General features: G+C 46.5%; 1 protein-coding gene across 1 annotated transcript in view; it reads left to right on the top strand.

Annotated features, from left to right (window-relative positions):
- KIRREL3 (kirre like nephrin family adhesion molecule 3) overlaps positions 1–19333 on the top strand; it is a 292205-nt gene that overhangs the window by 198533 nt on the left and 74339 nt on the right. Inside the window, exons 8-9 of the mRNA XM_077839635.1 lie at positions 12273–12421; positions 14115–14242. Of these exons, the coding sequence (XP_077695761.1) occupies positions 12273–12421; positions 14115–14242 (277 nt within the window). The remainder of the gene's footprint in view (positions 1–12272; positions 12422–14114; positions 14243–19333) is intronic.

Raw genomic sequence — 19333 nt, 5'->3', positions numbered from 1 at the left:
CCGGTTCTGTGCGTGCAGACCTCTTGAGTCTCCAATGATCTTAGCATTAAAACACACGGAAGAAAGCAAAGACTCCTAATGCTGGATTTGGAATGTGCTCTTCCTGTGAGCCCGGAGTTCAGTCCTTTGGGATGTCATGCTCCACGTTACATTCCCTTTAAATATCAGGCCAGGCTGCAGAAAACAGAAGTGACATGTTTTAAAAACCCTTCATTCACAAGCAAACATCTCCCAGAGTGGGGGGAGTGGGGGCATTGTTAACTTGCACTTTTAGCTGGAAAGTAATCAGTTCACCCAGAAAAATGCTGCTTCTCCAGAGAATATCTGCGTGTAGGAGTTCTTTTTTCTCCTTATTTATAAGTGTTTAATGCTTAAAAGGACCCAGCAAAGGTATTTTTCATATTTTTTAATCATTGTTTCCTCCTTGCTGTCTGTAATAACCCCTTTGAAGCTTGGAACTGAAAATCTGTTTCCTGGTTGGAACTTGTTTTCCTCCATCATGCGCGCCAATTAAATTTGCAGAAGATACTGAATTGGGAGATGCCGCATGCCCCAGGGAGGACAGAGCAAATAACTGTGGAGGGACTGAGAGAGGTTAGAAATATGGGCAGGAAAATAACAAAATGAAATTCAACCTGGAGGATGGGGAAATGCACATCTAGTGGATTGGGTTCAATTGCAGACTTTCTGCGGGACCCTAAGCAAATGACTTAATTGACCCAGACTATTCTTCCCACCCTTGCTCTGGCCATTTTCACCAGAGATGGGGGCTGGGTTTCTTTCACTCAGGTTAAAACCACACTGTCATCTTACCTAATGACCCCCTTTTTTGCAACAGCAAAAAGCTGTTTTCATTGGCATACATTTACATAGGGCCTAATCCAAAGCCCACTGAAATCAATTTCTGTTTGTTGGACTCTCGATCAGCCTCATTGTCTCGTAACAAAAAGGCAAAATTTGTGTGTGATTTTATTAAATTTCTTGGGAACTTGGAAAACATCATGGAAATGACTGTGAATTTGGGGGGAAATGTGAAAACTAATGCTAAATTAATCACTGCTCCCAAAATGTGTGAACATTAGCTGGTATGTTTTGCATCATGACACAGAAATACATTCTGTTCATTTAGCTCTGCTCGTGTTTCCACCTTCCAGATACAGCCTTCTTTTCAGAGATTGTCCATAATCCTTCAATGCCCCAGTCCTGCTCCTGAATGGCATATTATTAATAACAGATGATCTATGAAAGATCTGCTTTAGAGGCTTGTTCAAAACCTCTGGGTCTACAAACCCAGAATCCTGGTGTGTAAAAGTGCATGAAAAAGTTGGTCAAATTGTTTTGAACTTCCAGAAAAATTACAGTCACACTTTCCATTAAGGTTCCATTCATAAATAGTTTATAGATGATTAGTACATTATTAGTATATGTTAATAAATGGTTAGTCAGCTGCCACAGATTATTGAAAGGTCCAACAGGTCATTTATACCCATGGCTCGTAACCACCTATAACATCTTCCACTGATGTGCTCATAGTCATGTATGACACAGACTATCATGCCTGTAACATGCTTATAACACCTATCAGTGGTTTATTAACTTTTTATTAACTATTATAAATGATAAAATGTAACGAAGTGTGGCTGAGATGATGATTGGGTTTAGTTCAAGTTTTGCTCAGAGGTTACCAAACCTGCTCCCTTCCTCACCTTTATTCAGTCTGCTTTGCATGAACAGATGTCCTGGGATGAGGATATTACACAGGTGAGTCAGCCACCTCTTGGGAACTGATTTAGTTCTTTGCAAAGCCCTTATCTTCCCTCACATCAGTGGTTACCAACAGATTCAAAAATGTCATTAGATCATCTCGTCTGTCCTCCAGCGTACCACAGACCAGAGCATTTCACCCAGTTACGCCTGTATCGAGCCCAATAACTTGTGTTTGACTAAAGCATCTTCCAGAAAGGCCTCCTGTCTTGAAGCCTTATATGGAACTATACCTGCAAGCACCTCACCTGATTTTTGATCACTTGTTCCCTCTTCAGAAACATTTTGGCCGAGGGCAAATTCTTTCTCCCTTATCCCTCAAGTGCTGCTTTTGGTTACATCCTCCAGAGCAGAAGAGAGAACCAATCTGTAACTTCAGGTCTTTCCTTTCCTTTCCCCTACCTACCCACCTACCTAATCTGGGTCAGAAAAAGTTGTCTGAGCTCTCCAACCCAACTCCCTGCTTTTCTGCAAGACTATCTCCTTCCATCATTCATGCCAGCATCTCCTCTAACCTGCTAGTGAGCATCTGCAGTGATGGTACCTCAGCCGTCTCCCTGGGGAGTCTATTCCACTGTCACAATTGCTCTTGCGGTTAAGAACTTTTGCCTAATATCTAGCAAGCCTCATTATTTCCTCCCTTGGCTTCAGGCCAATACTCCTCGTCCTACCATCTTCTGAGATTGTAGACCATTCCCTCCTTTCATTTCTAGTGTTACGTTGAAGGTATTTATAGATTGCGATCATGTTGCCCGGGGTCTTTTCTAGACTATATAAATTTACCTCCCCTTAGTCTCTCCTCATATGATTTATCCTCTAATCTGTGTGTCATTTCTGCAGCTCACTTTTCTACATCCTTCTGAAACTCAGTAATATTCCATGTGCAGTAGCAACAGGGCTCTGTGCTCTTCAGAGGCGCTTTTGTCTCTCTAGTTTAATGTGTGGATCAGACTCATGCAATCTCTCTCACCTCCATCAGTGCATTCTGGCCCTTACCACCCACATGAAACCCCACCACAAGATGGGGCTAGGAGATAGGGCTTCTTGAATACCCTGCTGAAGTTTCCCATCTTGAATGGAATGGTGGACATGTTTTTGTAACAATTTCTGCCCTGCTGTAGCACTATCCAGAGTCTAGTCCAGACGGTCAGCCATACGACCCCTGGGGGATCACTCAACAGAGAGGACCTGCATCATATCACACCCCAGCTTCTTGCTTTTTATAATGGAAATAGATTGCTCACAGTCTTTGTGTCTCTTGAGTTCTCAGGATTGGGGTTTTGGCTCTGTCTTGTAGATATAACTAGATATAAATAAGCCATTATTCACAAAAATGTAAAATAATCGTGTACATAGCCTCCTGCTGAACCCATTTGTGCTGTGAGCCATTTAGACAGCCAAGCTTAGCAGGGACAGACAGGCTCCAGTAGCTGGATGAGGAAAGCCAGTATAAAGTAACAGATTGGTGATTCAGTAGTGGGTGTTTGGGGGCCCTAGCAGGATAGCATGGGTTATTGGAGGGGCAGTTTCTTGTGGTTTTTCCTGCTCATCAAACCAAGATCAAGACTACTTGTGTGCACTAGCGACCCATTTTATTTTTCCCAGGAGATGGTGTATGAACTCTGGTGTCCTGGACAAATTCCATCTTGACCTATCATTTTCTGCCAATCTCTGCAGTTTCTATTAGATATGCCTCTCGTCCTGTGTTTCTGTTGCTGTTCATTGGCAAGTTTGGAAGTGAGGCCTCAGTCTGCACCTGTTAAATCAAGATAATATTTCACTCCCTCACAGAGGTCACAGAACATAAGAACAGCCATACTGGGTCAGACCAATGGTCCATCTAGCCTGGTATCCTGTCTTCTGACAGTGGCCAACACCAGATGCTTCAGAGAGAATGAACAGAACAGGTAATCGAGTGATCAATCTCCTGTTGCCCATTCCCAGCTTCTGGCAAACAAAGACTAGGGGATACTTCAGACTGTGGTTTTGCATCCCTTCCCATCCACGCTAATAACCATTGATGGACCTATTCTCAAGGAACTTCTCTAGTTCTTTTTTGAAAGCAGTTATAGTCTTGGCCTTCACAACATCCTCTGGCAAAGAATTCCACAGGTTGACTGTACGTTGTGTGAAGAAATACTTCCTTTTGTTTGTTTTAAACCTGCTGCCTATTCATTTCATTTGGTGACCCCTAGTTCTTGTGTTATGAGAAGGAGTAAATAACACTTCCTTATTTACATTCTCCACACCAGTCTTAATTTTATAGACCTTTATCATATCCCCCTTTGGTTGTCTCTTTTCCAAACTGAAAAGTCCCAGTCTTATTTATCTCTCCTCATATGGAAGCCGTTCCATACCCCTAATCATTTTTTGCCCTTTTCTCTACTTTTTCTAATTCCAATATATCTTTTTCTTTTTTTTTAGATGGGGCGACCACATCTGTACGCAGTATTCAAGATGTGGGCATACCATGGATTTATATAGAGGCAACATGATATTTTCTGTCTTATTATCTATCCCTTTCCTAATGATTCCCAACATTCTGTTTGCTTTTTTGGCTGCCACCGCACATTGAGTGGATATTTTCAGAGAACTATCCACAATGATCTATTTTGATCTGTTGATCTAATGATCTATTGTATGATCTATTCAAGATCTATTTCTTGAGTGGTAACAGCTAATTTAGACCCAATCATTTTATATGTATAGTTGGGATGTTTTCCAATGGGCATTACTTTGCATTTATCAGCATTGAATTTCATCTGGTTAAAAATCCATTAATGGTTGTGAGATGGTGTCATGATGAGGGCACTAAAGGTACCTGAATAGAACAGAAATATTTAAGGCAAAACTACAAAATATTTCCAGTTTGCCAACACTGGTATTCTGTGTGTGTGGATGTGGGTGATTTCTGCTGTGGTGAGGATTTGTGGTTTTTGAACAACAGGATAAATGCGGGGGAAATGAGGACTTACGTCAACTGAACACAGAGAGCTACACAAAGCCTTGGTGAATTACAATCAGAGGACATCACAAATATATACCAGCCTCTCCTGGAGCAGTCGCTGGAGGGAGAAAAGCCCTCAGGAGACAGCTGCAGTGGGAGTGCCAGCAGATGTTCTCCTTTATGGACAATGATGAACCAGTAATTATAGCAAGAAAGAGATAGCATCCAGCAGACAACTGAAGAGTTATTCTGACAGCTCTGCAAGGGACACTGCTAAGCTTGCAGAAGAGTTACAAGGAATAGAGCAGTATTGGTGACATGAGGAGCCCAAAATGAATGTGGGAGCAGATCAGAGTTGGAAAAACCTCACTTTTGTTCAGGCAAGTGTCCTATAGATCAGATTCTTATCTGAATTTGTCTGGACTTGCTTGGCCTCAAGAACCACCATGCTTGTGAGAATTCCAATGTCTCCTGTTTATGTCTGGGTCAGAAATGCTCTCTCAGAATAAGCTCTCGTGTAGCTTCAGGACCACACCAGAAAACGAGTAAGCAACGTGAAATGTATGCACAGATCTGGTGTAACAGAGTTGGGGAGGACATGCCGACAAAGGCCAGCCTCAGAGGAGTCCAAGAACATTTATGCCAAGGAGGAGGGCACTTAAAGAGACAATAGCCTTACGGTTGTATGTCTTTTGGGGGAAGGAAAAGAATGTGAGCCAGTGAGAGATGGGGCATGGGTGGTGACTAACGCCTCAGTCCCGCAAGCCAATCCAGATAGGCAGCCCACTAGGGACTGTTCCTATTGATTTTACATGAAAGGTGCTCAGACACTACAGTGGTGGGCAGCAGTATAAAACCGATAGAAAGATTCGATTCCTCAGCCACACTGACCTCCCTGAGGCTCTGCATGGGTAAGGGTCCCCACACACAGATCAGTAGGGGGTGGAGGAACTTTGGCTAATAGGAAAACCAGTCTGGGACGTGTGGCATCTCTTTCTGGGACCCTGAGCTGTTAGGTGGACCTTGAGCTGTGTCCAATGGGACATGGAACAGCAGCCCCTGAGGAGCCACTGGAGAGGCAGTCCAGCATAGAGATGGAGACACCCAGGGGGAGAGACTCAGGAAGGATGGAGTAACTGGCTGTTCTGAACACGTTGTAGAGGCCAAGGAGGATGAGAAGGGAAAAGAGACCCTTGGGGATGACTTTAGTGACCTTGGTAAGGGCAGGCTCAGTGGAGTGGACAAAGCAGAAGCTGTGGTTGCAGAGAATCCAGGAGAAGGGAAAGGGAGTCAAGGCAACAAGAATGGATGGGGTGCTCCAGGAGCTTTGACAAGAGAGAGGTGGGCAACATCTGGAGAGGTGGGAGGCAGGGAGGCCTGATCTGTGACTCCTCTGAACCGCTAGCTGGTATCAAGTGGGGGTGTAGTATAATGGTTAGCACAGGGGAATGAGAGTCAGGCCTTGTGGGCTCTATTCCCAGTGCTGGCAGTGACTTGCTGTATGACCTTTGGTAATCCACTTGTCTTCTCCAGCTGCAGTTTCCCCCGCGGTAGAGCATTGAAGATAATAGTGACTTGTGTTAATTAATTAATGATTCTCCAGCATGTTGAGATGTTGAGGAAGATGGTGAGTCTCTAGTACGGTGAAAGGCTGGTATTCTTCTTCCTTATCTAGCGAGGAGCTGATTTCATCCTAAAGAGATGAGGGGCTTTGCTCATTAACACCCTAAACACAGCCGCAGAAATAAAAGCAAAGTCACTTGATTAATTAGTGAAGGAGGGAGGGGGGAAGTTGATTTGAAAAACCCCTAACCCAGCAGGGCAGAGAAACTCAAGTGGCCAGTCAGCATCTGTTAGAGGCACGAAGATAAATGAGGTAGGAGAGCAAGCAAGTGCATACAAATAGGCTCACATTTGTACTGCTAATAACTCTTTCAAAATTCTTGTGTCATCAGATGGTGTGTGAAACCTCCTAGGTCATCCATCCTGGTTCAGTGAGCTTCACTTAACCATGCACAGGTGGTCCGTGGACACTCCTACAGCAATTCTGCCAAAACATCTCCCGTCCCCACCCAGTAAAAGCCCCCACAGGAGTGAAGGCCACGTGACCCCCTCTCTGCTGAGCGGGCTGCCAGTGCAAGATACACCCAATCCCAATGTGACGCTCCGGGATCCGTCCATATGAACTTGTGAATTCTACCTGGATTGTATGAATTCTGTACATTCATGCTCTTGTGGTTGTCTTCCACTGCCTCCTTGCATCATAGATCTTGTGTTAAGGGGACAGGGTCAGGCCCCAGGATGTGTGGCCCTGGATGGGACAGACATTAACAGTTGAAGAATCTTGCCTCTTCAGGACAGTGGGGACTCCCTGGAAGGATATTAACTGGTAGTGTCTCTTTGGCTCCACCCCTTCCCCACAAACTAAGCAGGTTGTGCAAATGACTGCAGCATGGCTGGGGGATGAGGTCTGCCACTGGGACTCATGACCAAAACTCTGCTTATAAGCAAGAGGGCATCTGTGTGTGCTTGAGCAGAACCAGAAAACAAGACTGGGAAAGAGGAGAGGGGTGCGCACAAGAGGCCAGGACTCTGGAAGACACTAAGCTCCACAGGGCGTTCAGGAGGAGGGAGGAAACTGAGGCAGTCTCACATGCAGGTGTTTATTTTTCCAGAGAGCTGTATCTCTCTTGTGCTTTCTCTGTGTGTAAAGTGTGTGTGTTTCGAAATTCCTTCGCAGAGTGTGTGTTACTCTCTTACACTGTCACAAAGCCCCCAAAGAGGGAAACAGCAAACCAGAGGGTCCCCAGCTTCACTGGAACTCTGGAGCATGCCAGAGCAGCTGGGGAGTCAGCACTAGGGGGCCTCCACTGCCAGGAGGGGTGTCAGACAAAAGGTCTGCACCTGGAGGCCCACAGACAGGGCCTAAACCGTGCGCAGCCCCCGCAAGCCAAGACCACTTGGGACCCAACACTTGAGTCCAGTTCAGCAGCCTGGTGAGCGTCCTGGAGGGGAGCTCCTCCAGGGCTGTAACACTCAGAAATTCTTCAGGTTCTCGTTTCATTCCCACTCAGGCCGGGCTGTCCAAGGTGCTGAGACCCTGTGGCTCCCACTGACTTCCACTGGCGCTGTGGGCACTCCATTGCAGCTCCCAGAGAGCACCGCGGTGGGAGGGCGCGGCTGTCTGTCTGAGCTGCCTGGCCATGACAGCGATGTGGTCTGGAATATCGGGGATGCTCCTAGTGCTCAGACCAGAGTCCGGTTCTACGTCTGCCCTAGACTTGCTGTATGATCCATTGTTGCTGTTGTTATAATGTCGCTGTCTGGGTCTGAGCTGTGGGGACAGGGAGCTGCAGATGCTAGAAATGCCAGTGAGGAAGAAGGGACAAGCTTTGGCCAGCCTGGCTGGGAGGACAGAAAGAAAGAGAGGAGGCAAAGACAACAACCCCCAAGAGAAGGACTCGAATGGAATGGCGGGGGGGACAGCAGAGAGGTGGAAAGGGAGAGGACTTGGGAGGGAAGATCAACTGCCCTGCCCCAAGCACGGGCTCCTAGTACAGAAGCTGTTGCAGAACTTCAGGTGATCGCACACTCAGCTGTTCGAGGAGGGTGGGGCTGGTCATGGTACTGCTATTTACCGGCACCTGGGTTGGGACACAGGGAGAAGGCATCTTTACTTCATCCACGGGGCAGCAGGACCTGATCCTCCCTCCCCTGTCTGAGTGGATGAGATGTGGGTCCCCCAGAGATAATGAGAATTGAGACTCATCAGAGGATTGTCACTGCCTTTGATTTAACTTTTTGTTTTGAGGTGTTTACTACTTTCCCTGCCACTGAAGAGCAGCTGGAGTTTCAGACACCCTGATAGGCTCCCCCGCCCCCTTCCTCCACTCACTCTCTCAACAGCCCCAGAGTGGCAGGTTGCCAGATGGTGCCCTGTTAGGTCACAGTTGCTCATTGTTTGGCAAACAGCAGCTTAATTCAAGTGCTGAGTTGACAGCTTGTCCGCAAAGACAATTTGCACGTTGCAGTGTAGCAAATGCCAGCTTGGCTTTTCAGTGTAATGTTATTTCAGCTGCCTTAAAGGGATAAAGTTCCCTTTAATCAAAAAAAAGGGAGGGGTGAGCTGGGGGGTTAGTGTTTTTGATAGTGAAAGACTGATTGCATTGATTGGCAGGCATTGCACAAACATCCCCCTGACTCCCCGAGCTCTGCTAATGCACCGTGTTCCTGATGTGCCACGTCCCTCCCTATTCCAGTCCAGCTCTGCCAATGCACCGCGTTCCTGACCTGCATACCAGCCTCTGCTGCTCCAGCTCTGGCACAAATCTCTTCTAGTGCCCCCCAGTCCTACTCTGAAACATGCTGGTGCATCTCATGCCTGCAGACTGCCAACTTTGCTGCAGTAATGCCCTATGGGCAAATATTTACTAGAGATTACAAAACTGAGACCACCAAACTCAGTTCACCTGTGGTTCTGATGGTTTGTGCATTACAGTATGCCAAAAGCACACATCCTGCTGCACACACACCCACTTTTCTAACAAATCTAATAGGTGCATCTATGCCATAGTGCTGGGTGCCTTGAAAACCTTTGCTATCTTAAATTAACTTTGGAGACAGAAAGGTTCAGCTAACGCAGCCTGGATTCAGTTAACAGAGGCATGAACCTTACAGGCTGACTTTGCAGGAGCCCGTGGTACAGATGGTCCAATCCCCCAGAGATTGGTTTGCAGCTTCCTCCACCGCTGACTCTTCAGTGTTTGCAAATTTGAAGCTGTTTGCATCCAAGTGAAAGGTGTTTCTCACTGCAAACCTTCCCCGGAGGAGTCTGCCCCAATAAAGGAGCGCTGAGATGTTTACTGGGACGCAGAGCAACTAGCAAATGGTTTAAATCAGCGCCTGTGGCAGGCAGTAATGGGTGAGCTGCACAGTGAGTATGGGACAGCAGACGATAGACCGGGATGCATTCCTTTTGGCAAGGAATGAAGGGTCAGTGTGGTGCTGATGAAAGCTAGAGACTAATGGCTCTTCCTGGAAGCAGGTGCAGCTCTGAACAAGTTTCCTCCCTGTCCCCCAGATCTGCCAAGATATCTCAATCCTGGCCTGGATCTCCCCTGCTATTCCTGTCCTGCACCCCCTCAGGCCTGATCTGCAGCCTCCTTGTTATAGTCAGTCCCTTTAAACAGAGGTGATCACTTGTGTTGCAGTTTTGTGATACAGAAAAATGTCTTGTTAAGGACTAGGATGAAATCCTCAAATTCATGATCTCAGTCATGACCTCATCAGGGCTTCAGACCAGGTCCCCAAAGCAAGGCTGATGTTTTAACATCTGCACTACTGAGCCCTTAGGGTGCCTTACATGCTGAGTATGATCATGTCCAAACACAGGATGTTCTTCTGCAAAAGGGCATTCTGTATTGCAATAGTGAGACCCAAGCAGCAAGCAACCAACAGCTAAGGTCTTCAGTCACTAGCCACTGATCTGGATTTTTCTCCCGACACACCAGTCTACATCCTGCTTAGACATGTCCACCTTAGGACTCGGTGCACAGTGCTGATTTTCAGGGAAAATCACAGGAGTGCAAGTCCTGCTTTGCACCAGTGCAACATATTTATGTTGGGGGGGGGTGAGGGGGGTTGTAACCATGTTGGTGCAAAAACCCCTACTGCAGACAGGCCCTCAGCTCCATAGCTGAAAATGCAGGGGAGCCCCGTGAACCCAGAGAGGGGAGGGAGGTGTGAGCTGGCCACTCCTGCCTGCTGGAATTGCTATGAGAACAAGCAGCGGCCAGGGCTGTTGTCCCCTGCCGCAGCCTGCAGGCCTGGTCACAGACACAGACTCAGCTGAGGATGCGAACTCCTGAACACCTTTGTTGGACTCGGACTGTTCTGTGCTTGGGAGGAGGGATTTTCCATCAATCGTATCCATTGCTGCCGGGTTTTCCATTGCACCTGTTGGCAGCCCGTTGTCATTAGCGGAAACGTAGGGGCTGTGGTACTCAGCGGCGTGGTTGGAGCGCGAAGGCTTAACGGTAGCCAGGCGGTTAAACAATAAGGCCTAGTGCGTGTCCTCTTGGGCCCCACCTGTATTATCTGTATGGCACCCAAATCCAGCCTGGCTTTGTCAATAGCAGAGCGATCCCAAGGCCGTTGCAGTCAGTCGGAGTCTTTCCACTCACTTCAGTGGGTTTTGGCCTAGGCCCTGAATGAGCAGCCCTTTGGATAGTCAGATGCAGATTGTGTCTGTCATTGCTATTGGCTTTCACATGCTATACGGGTTTATCCAGAGCAGTAACTGCATGAGACACTTCCAAGGAAGTCCCAGGATGTGAGTTGGTGTCTCAGCAGGGAGCGGAGGTTGGGATCTCTTACCCCTCTCTGTCAGTCTAGATTCAATACCCCAGCCTGGTGCTAGGGGACAATGGGGTCTCAGGGGTGCCCCCTCCCAGATGTAAAATACAATCAGGCTTGGCAGAATTCCATTTACATTGTTTATCATTTTGATGGATAATGTCAGTGTTTAACTTTAAGCATCTTTCTTCTTTTCTGTCCATTTTAAATGTTCATAGCTGAGGAGAATTGTGACAAGTCAGACGATAGAGGGGTCAGGCTAATTATTTAACGACAGTAGACGTTGAGATTCAAAAAGTTAAAGTTCTAAGACCATTAAAACACAACTGGCAACGTTACGTGAAAACATGCAAAGTAAATATCCTTAAATCCAACTCAAATAGGTTCTCATGCAGCATGTTTCTTTCTTTGCTTGTCTGTACATTTCGAGTATTATCGATGGAAATATTTCTCCGTCGGTCTGTGTGCATGCGGTGAACGATATGTTCACCAACATTTACTGATAAAAGATTGAATCCTTCAAGTCTAAATACAACCAATGTCCTGACCACTTGTGAGCATTCAAGATTCTGTGGACCTTTATGTGTGTTAACCCTGATATCCTGACTCAGGAAATTAGAATCCCAGTTCCATCCCTGGTGTCGTTCCTCTGGTTTTCACCACAGAAAGCATGGCCTGTTCTGCTACCTAAAATCCCTCCAGCCATTTAAACTGGATACCAAATTCTTCACACCTTCCTCTCCTAAATTGTTACATAGTGCAACAGCTGCTGTAGTCTTTGGGACAGTTGCATTTAAGTGCTGAGAGAAGCATGCTGTTGTACCGGCTTTTGGGATTTGTGACATGAAAAATGTCCTATAAAGGTCAGCTCTTCTTATTTGTCAGAAGCCATGACTGGGGGTAGAGGAATTGATACTTTCTTTATGAGTGTTTGCAGTGTTGTTTTAGCCATGTTGGTCTCTAGTATGAGAGACAAGGTGGGTGAGGTAAAATCTTTTATTGGACCAGCTTCTGTTGGTGACAGAGACAAGCTTACTAGCTACACAGAACTCAGGAGACCTGAAGATGAGTTCCGAGCAGTTCCAACGCTTGTCTCTCTCTCTCTCCCCAGCAGAAGTTGGTCCAATAAAAGATCTCACCTCACCCACCTTGTCTCTCTATGAGATCTGCCAGAATAAGACAACCTTGCTATTTTTTTATTCTACAGATGGGCAAAAAAAGGTCAAGTTATAAAGGAAGCATCGGGCGACTCCTATGAGACCATTGTGGACCACACCTTCTTCTTTGAGCCAGTATCCTGTGAGGTGACCAATGCTTTGGGCAGTACCAACATCAGCAGGACGGTGGATGTCTACTGTAAGTTCTTCTCTGTTTCTGCATCCTCAGGAACACAGACCAGCCCCAAAGGAACAGCTTAAAATCGGCTCCAAAGCGCACCTCCGCATAGGTTAATTTTGCAATCAGTTCTGGGACTTTCAAAGTTGCCTAAAAATAATGGGAAATGGCAATCCCAATCTGCTAGACGGCCTTGGCAATCACAGCCTGGAGTCAGAGAAAACGGGGCTTCCTGGTGATTTAGCTATTAAGCGTTTTGTTAACACTGCACTGAATTGTTGACCATGCAGATTATTTTCTTACCTCTAAATTAATGGACCCAGTGGGTTCTGTTCCATGGGGTACAGGCAGAGGCCTCTTTCCTGGGGCTGTAGAATCAGGTTTCTAGTCCTGGCTCTCCTGGCTTGTCAGAGAGATGTATTTTTCGATCATGCTCAGAGAATTTTAGCCCAATCAGCTTAACTTTGATACCTGGAAATCTACTTAGGCCATGCCTGCACTGCCTCTCATGTTGACAAAACTTACGTTGCTCGGGGGGTGTGAAAAAACACACCCCTGAGCAAAACACACCCCTGAGCAACATAGGTTTCGCTGGCATAAGCGGTAGTGTGCACGGTGCTATGTCAGTGGGAGAGCGTCTCTGTGGGGATGGTTTAATCATGATGACGGGAGAGCTTTCTCCCATTGGCACGGAGCAGCTACACGAGAGATCTGGCAGCAGTGCAGCTGCATCAGTAAAGCTATGCCGCTTAAGGTCTCTCGTGTAAATGTAGCCTAAGAAAAACTAGTGAGCATCCATTTGTCATCACCTTCAGGGGTTTATAAGGAATAGCCAGTCAAGATCAAATCCTGCCAAACTAACCTAACTTCATTCTTTGACAGGGTTATTGGCCTGGTGAATAGCAGGGAAGCTGTGGTACGGTTGCAAAAATGGCTAGTAGGGTGTATTAGCAGGAGTCTCGTGTGTAAGACACAGGAGGTAATTGTCGTCCTCTGCTTGGCACTGGCGAGGCCTCAGCTGGAGTACTGGGTCCAGCTCTGGGCCCCACGCTTTTCAGTAAAATGTGGATAAACTGGGGAGAGTCCAGAGGAGAGCAAGAAAACTCATCAAAGGTTTTGAAAACCTGACCTAGGAGGAAAGGTTAAAAAACAGGGCACATTTCGTCAGAAGAAAAGACAACTGAGGGTGGGACTTGATAAGTCTTCAAGTCTGGGAAGGGCTGCTATAAAGAGGACGGGGATCAATTGTTCTTCGGGTGCGCTGAAGGTAGGAAAAAAAGTAAGGGGTGTAATGTGCAGCAAGGGAGATTTAGGTTAGAAACAAGGGAAAGCTTTCTAATTATAACTGTAGTTAAGCTTTGGAACAGGCTTCCAGGGAAGGTTGTGGAATCCCCATCATTGGAGGTGTTTAAGAACAGGTTGCACAGGGCAGTCTAGGTTTACTTGGTCCTGTTTCTGCACAGGGGGCTGGACCTGGGGACCTCTTGAGATTCTTTACAGCCCTACATTCCTGTGAAAACAGAGTATGCTTCAAGGAGGGGGGAGATGGTGGAAGCTCAGGGGTCTGCATCATCCTGATAGCCACTTTGGCCCAGGAGCTTCTGATTGGTTGAACCTTTGGCCTGTCATTCATCAGGCTGGGGATAGTGCTGGTCAGTGGATCTGACTCTGTTTCTCCACACAGTCACCTTCTCTGCTTGTCCCCTATGCACAGTTGGTCCCAGGATGGCAACAGAACCGCAGTCCCTCCTTGTCGACCTGGGGTCAGATGCAGTGTTCAGCTGTGCTTGGACTGGGAACCCATCACTGACCATCGTCTGGATGAAGCGTGGCTCAGGCGTGGTAAGAATCTCAGTCACCCGGGTGTTGCTGCACTATGTTCTAAATCAGGGGTGAGCCCTGGAGGGCCATGCTAGGCAAATGGACATGTCGTTGGACTGGGATTCTGGAGAATTGGGTTCTGTGCCAGTCTCTGCCACTGACCTAGTGTGTGACCTTGGGCAAATCACATGCCTTCTGAGAGTCTATTTCCATCATAACCTCTTTGGGGGATGGACTGTCTCTTGCCAAGTGCAGGGGCTCCAGTGGAGATTGGTGCTTACTGTAAAACAAATGATAAACCACAGTTCCATGGTGGCAGCACCAAAATCAGGCAGAGTTATGGAACTCAGCACCTAGAATAGCTTAGTTATGGCCCAGTCCTGCATGTTGTTTCCATTGACCTCAATGAGAGTGCAGGGTTCACAGGGTCAAACCGTCCTCTGGCTCCTGTATAACCACCCTGGTCCCCTGAAGAGTCCAGGAGACCCTGCTGTCTCTGGCTCCGTAAGGAATTATCCCTTCGTGAAACAGGTGTCGTAGGCAAACATCCATCTCAGCTGTGGAGCAGAGATCCACAAACTTAGGACATCTGAAATATATACCAGTGCCATCCATACTCAATTTTGAGTCCATCCAACAAAACCCTCAACTTTTGCCAGCGAAGTTGACCAGTTCCCCAAATGGCACAAGCCCTCTGCCAGTGTAGTTTTACCGACAAAATACCTGTGTAGATTCATTTGTATCTCTACTGATATAAGCAGCCCTCTAGGAACATGCCCATGATGCAACTGTCCCTACAGCAGTGACTGTTCTAGTTGAATAATACAATAATAAATGGTGGTGAATTGGGGGCTATCCTATTCTATATAGGTTCTTATACCACCCTCATCACCAGAGTATCTGAGCTCCGGCTGTGCATTAACATTTGTCACCATACAGTTCATTCTTTCTCTCATCACCTCCCCAGGGGGAGGATTGTGTGTGCCATGGGGTTTGTTATTTTGGTAGGGGTTTATTTACGTATTTGTTTGAATAAATGTCCATGCTGCTCTCTGGACCTGTGAGAATAAGGCAGGTCAGAGAAGTGCACTTTGCCGTTGCAATGAAGGGTAATGAGGTTTGTGATGGTCCTTAGTTCCTATGGGACATCATGCCAGTCTCAGACCACCCCTCAAAAAGCTCTGTCTCCTGCACAGATGAGTTTTACCTTTATTGTAAAAAGTTCCACTGTGACATGCGATTAGAATTGTTGACCACAGACTTCATGCTGGAGCTATAGACAATCTGAAATACACACTGGACCCAGGCCATTGAGCACCTTGAAGATAAGGATCAAGACCCTGAACTTGGCTCGATATTGGACCTCCTGATCCTGCTCTTGTGCTTCACCAAACCTTCTGGCTGCTCTCTCAGCCCTTTCCATATGAGAGTGCGTATGTGGGGTACATACGTATTCCTCTAGCCCACCTGGCTAAATTCCCAGCTATCTCCAATGCTCTTCTGCTTCTCCTGGCCCTGCTTCAATGCTCCCTTGGCCACTGACATCTCACCATGCTGAGAGTCACCTCTGGCTGCTTTGGAGCAGTGTGAAGAGTGGGATGCATGCACTGCAAAACATAGGCAAAGCATGGTGCAACCTGTGAAACATGGGTTCTCCCTCACCGTCCTCCAAGTGGTCCTGAGGATTCCTCTGCTCAGTCCCTCCAGGGAAATCCCCATTTCCCCTCTGCCCTCCATTCTCCTGTCCCCACCCTTCTATAAGTCTATGAATCTTCCTCCTTGTGGGGGAGTAGCTAGTGCCATTTTAGGACGAGGGCAGATGGATTGGGATGTCCCTTTGCAGTAACTCGGGTCGCTGCTGGACCATGACACCTTTCCCAGGTGCAGAGTCCACAAGTTTTTTTGTTGAAGAATTGCCACTTTTAGGTCTGTAATGGAGTGACCAGAGACATTGAAGTGTTCTCCGACTGGTTTTTGAATGTTATAATTCGTGACGTCTGATTTGCGTCCATTTATTCTTTTACATAGAGACTGTCCAGTTTGACCAATGTACATGGCAGAGGGGCATTGCTGGCACATGATGGCATATATCACATTGGTAGATGTGCAGGTGAACGAGCCTCTTATAGTGTGGCTGATGTGATTAGGCCCTATGATGATGTCCTCTGAATAGATATGTGGACACAGTTGGCAACTCTAAGAGCTGACTGTCGGCAGGGAGAGCAGAACAGGTACCGCATCTCTCTGGCCCATCTGGGGAGGTCCCGCCCAGCTACTGAGAAAAATTGTCTCCAGTCCCCTTTGGCAACCTGCCCACCCTGACAGATTCGGTTGTATAGGTGGGAAATTAGCCATTGGCATGAGCTGCCTCCACAGGTAATTAGAAATACTTGACTCCAAAAGCCACTATTTGGTTTAGACTCATCACATTTCTAAATGCTGCAAGGGCTGGGATTTTGCTGACTGCCTGCATCAGCCCGCTTTGCTTCAGCACTTTTCCAGTTTTAATAAACCTGCTAATTGCACCGATGGGGCAGTAGGGCAGTGCGTCGAAAGTTCCAGCTTTCAGCATGTTTCTGGGGAAGAGTCAAAGACAGCAGGTTGATGCAAACCCCAAGTTGCCAGGAAAGAGGATCTCAAAACAACAGCTTGCACGTAACTGATAGCATGTGATTCTGCTCTTCCTCTGACCTTGGGGTTTGGAATAGGGGGCTCATTGGCAGCCCCACTCTGCCCCCAAGATCTGAGAGTGTGGCCCTGTTTAGTTAGGGAGACAGTGCAAGCTAGTGATTAGAACAGGGCCTGAGAATCAAGGCTCCTGCGTTCTTTTCCAAGCTCTGCCATTGACGTTATCTCACGGCGTCCCAGTTCCATGATTTGCAAAATAGGGGTAATAATCCCTCGTTATAGCATGCCATCAGGCTGAGTCAGTGTTTGGAAAGTTCTTTGAGATCCTTGGGTGAAAAGTTCTGTGACTGCATCTCGGCAAATGCATCAATGAACTCATTTGATTTCCCTCCTTCCTAGCTTCCAGAGTATTAAAGTGTCCCTATGATGTGACAGAAAGGGGCACGTTCTAAGGTCATTAGCTTGGCCAGCAAAGCATGCACAATGCACGCTGGGTCTGCTCTCTCCTCGGCACACTGGCCTCACTTTGCATTGTACAGATCGTACAGAGAATATAAAACATAATTACATCTACTTGTTTGCACTCACATCATCAGGGGACTAGACCCCTCTCCACACATGTGGGACCTCCACTTCCCAAGAGTGCAGTTCATGCACTAACATTTCCACCTCAAGCAGCAAACGTTTCTAGTCGAGTGCTGAGAGTGCAGATTATCTGAACAGCTAATGCCTAGTGTGCTCATACGTGCTGCTCCTACCAGCTCCGAGTCTGGGCAGGCACAGGGGTGTGGCGCTGCATGCTTTGTGCACGTGCCTTGCCACAGGCCAAGCACACGCTGGTTGCATGAAGTCCTCCGGCTGGCATGCCTTTGACACAGCTAAGCCATCTGTTATGTCTGGTGGCTCTCGTTGGCACTATGTTGCAGTCAGTGAGCCTACTGTTAGAAGGCCTGGCCCTTGGTTTGTTGGAGCTCACTGAGGCTGTACCTGCCAGCTGTCACCTGTGCTTGTTGGTCAGCCAATGACAAAGCACTAGGATAGCAATGGATGAACAACAAGCCTCTGCTAGACTCGTGAAGTCATCCTTATGGGATGACACTCACGCTCAGGTCATTTGTGGAGTGGAACGCAGGAGTGCAAGATCTAAAAGCATGAGCTGAAACATTAGTGTCTGAGTTGAGAGACAGTAGCAGACTAAAAGCAAAGGAGTACTTGTGGCACCTTAGAGACTAACCAATTTATTTGAGCATGAGCTTTCGTGAGCTACAGCTCACTTCATCGGATGCAACTAGTGGTCTGCTATCCATGGCCCAGCCAGTAGAGGGGGACAAGGAGCCACACACTGTTATCATGGGTTACATTTATATCAAGCTTTGAATGGTATTGTGGCAAAATACCTGTAAGGCCAACTGCTTCAAGGCAACAGGGCTGACTTTACTCTCAAAGGGATGGGAGGTTGGCTGTTCACAGCCAAGGGCCTGCCATTCAGGAGTGCACTCCGCTCTAATGCTCCCCAAAGTTCACGTGTGGCATCTTTCTATTCGACATTGCAGACCTGATTTCTTTGTCAATTTGTGTTTTGTAGGGATCACATAATATAGGTGGGTTGCAAAGACTTTCTGAGTCTCACACTAATTATTGGGTGATTAGCTCTTTGCAAATTTTCCTAGATTTAGTCATTCTGAAAATTAGTGGACCTGTTTCAGATTTCGAAACGGTGATGGTTTTGAATGATTAAATTTTAGGATAAAACGGGGAACAGATTAAACAGAATATGTGCATATCATTCCCTCCATCCCCCCATGTCTTCACCAACTGTAGAGCTAATGGAAAGTTTCAAATTTTGAAATTTCAAACTTCAAAAAAAAAATCTAATTTTGAAAAATGGGAAGACATTTCCCACACCATTAAGAAATTGTATTATTTTTCTCTTTTTCTGGCAACTGGTTCTAGTTATCTTTTCTGTGCAGGACCCAAGCCTTTGGGCTTGAAAACTTTTAAAAAATAACGTTCTTTTTAGAATTATTCTTTGAATGAACCAATGACTAATCTCTTTGCTGGGAGGCAGTAACAGAGTCTGTATATATGCTGGATATGGCACAGTCACGAGAGTGGGACAGAGAGTTACACTATATTAGCATTAGTGCTGATCCCAAATGTTTCAACAAAACATTTGTTCATTGAAAAATGCCAGCACTTTGAAACCAAAGCTGTTTGTGAAACAGGGTCAATTTCAATGAATCTCCTGACAAAACATTTTTGGACAAAGAGTTTCAATTTTCTAAAGAAAAAATTCAAGTCTGGAAATGACTTTTTATTTCAAAATTTAAGCTAATTAGACTGAAAAAAGGTGGGGGGGGAAGTGTTAATCGAAAGAAAATATTTTGAAATGATCTAAACAAAACATTTTGATTGACTTGATCTGAAGAAAAATTCAGTTCTTTGGTTCATGAAAAGTTTTGAGACTTCAACTTTTTGTCCTGA

The sequence above is a fragment of the Eretmochelys imbricata genome, chromosome 22, assembly GCF_965152235.1.
Source record: "Eretmochelys imbricata isolate rEreImb1 chromosome 22, rEreImb1.hap1, whole genome shotgun sequence".
NCBI classification, from domain to species: domain Eukaryota; kingdom Metazoa; phylum Chordata; order Testudines; family Cheloniidae; genus Eretmochelys; species Eretmochelys imbricata.
The sequence above is the reverse complement of the archived record's forward strand: the minus strand, read 5'-3'. Positions and strand labels throughout refer to the sequence as shown.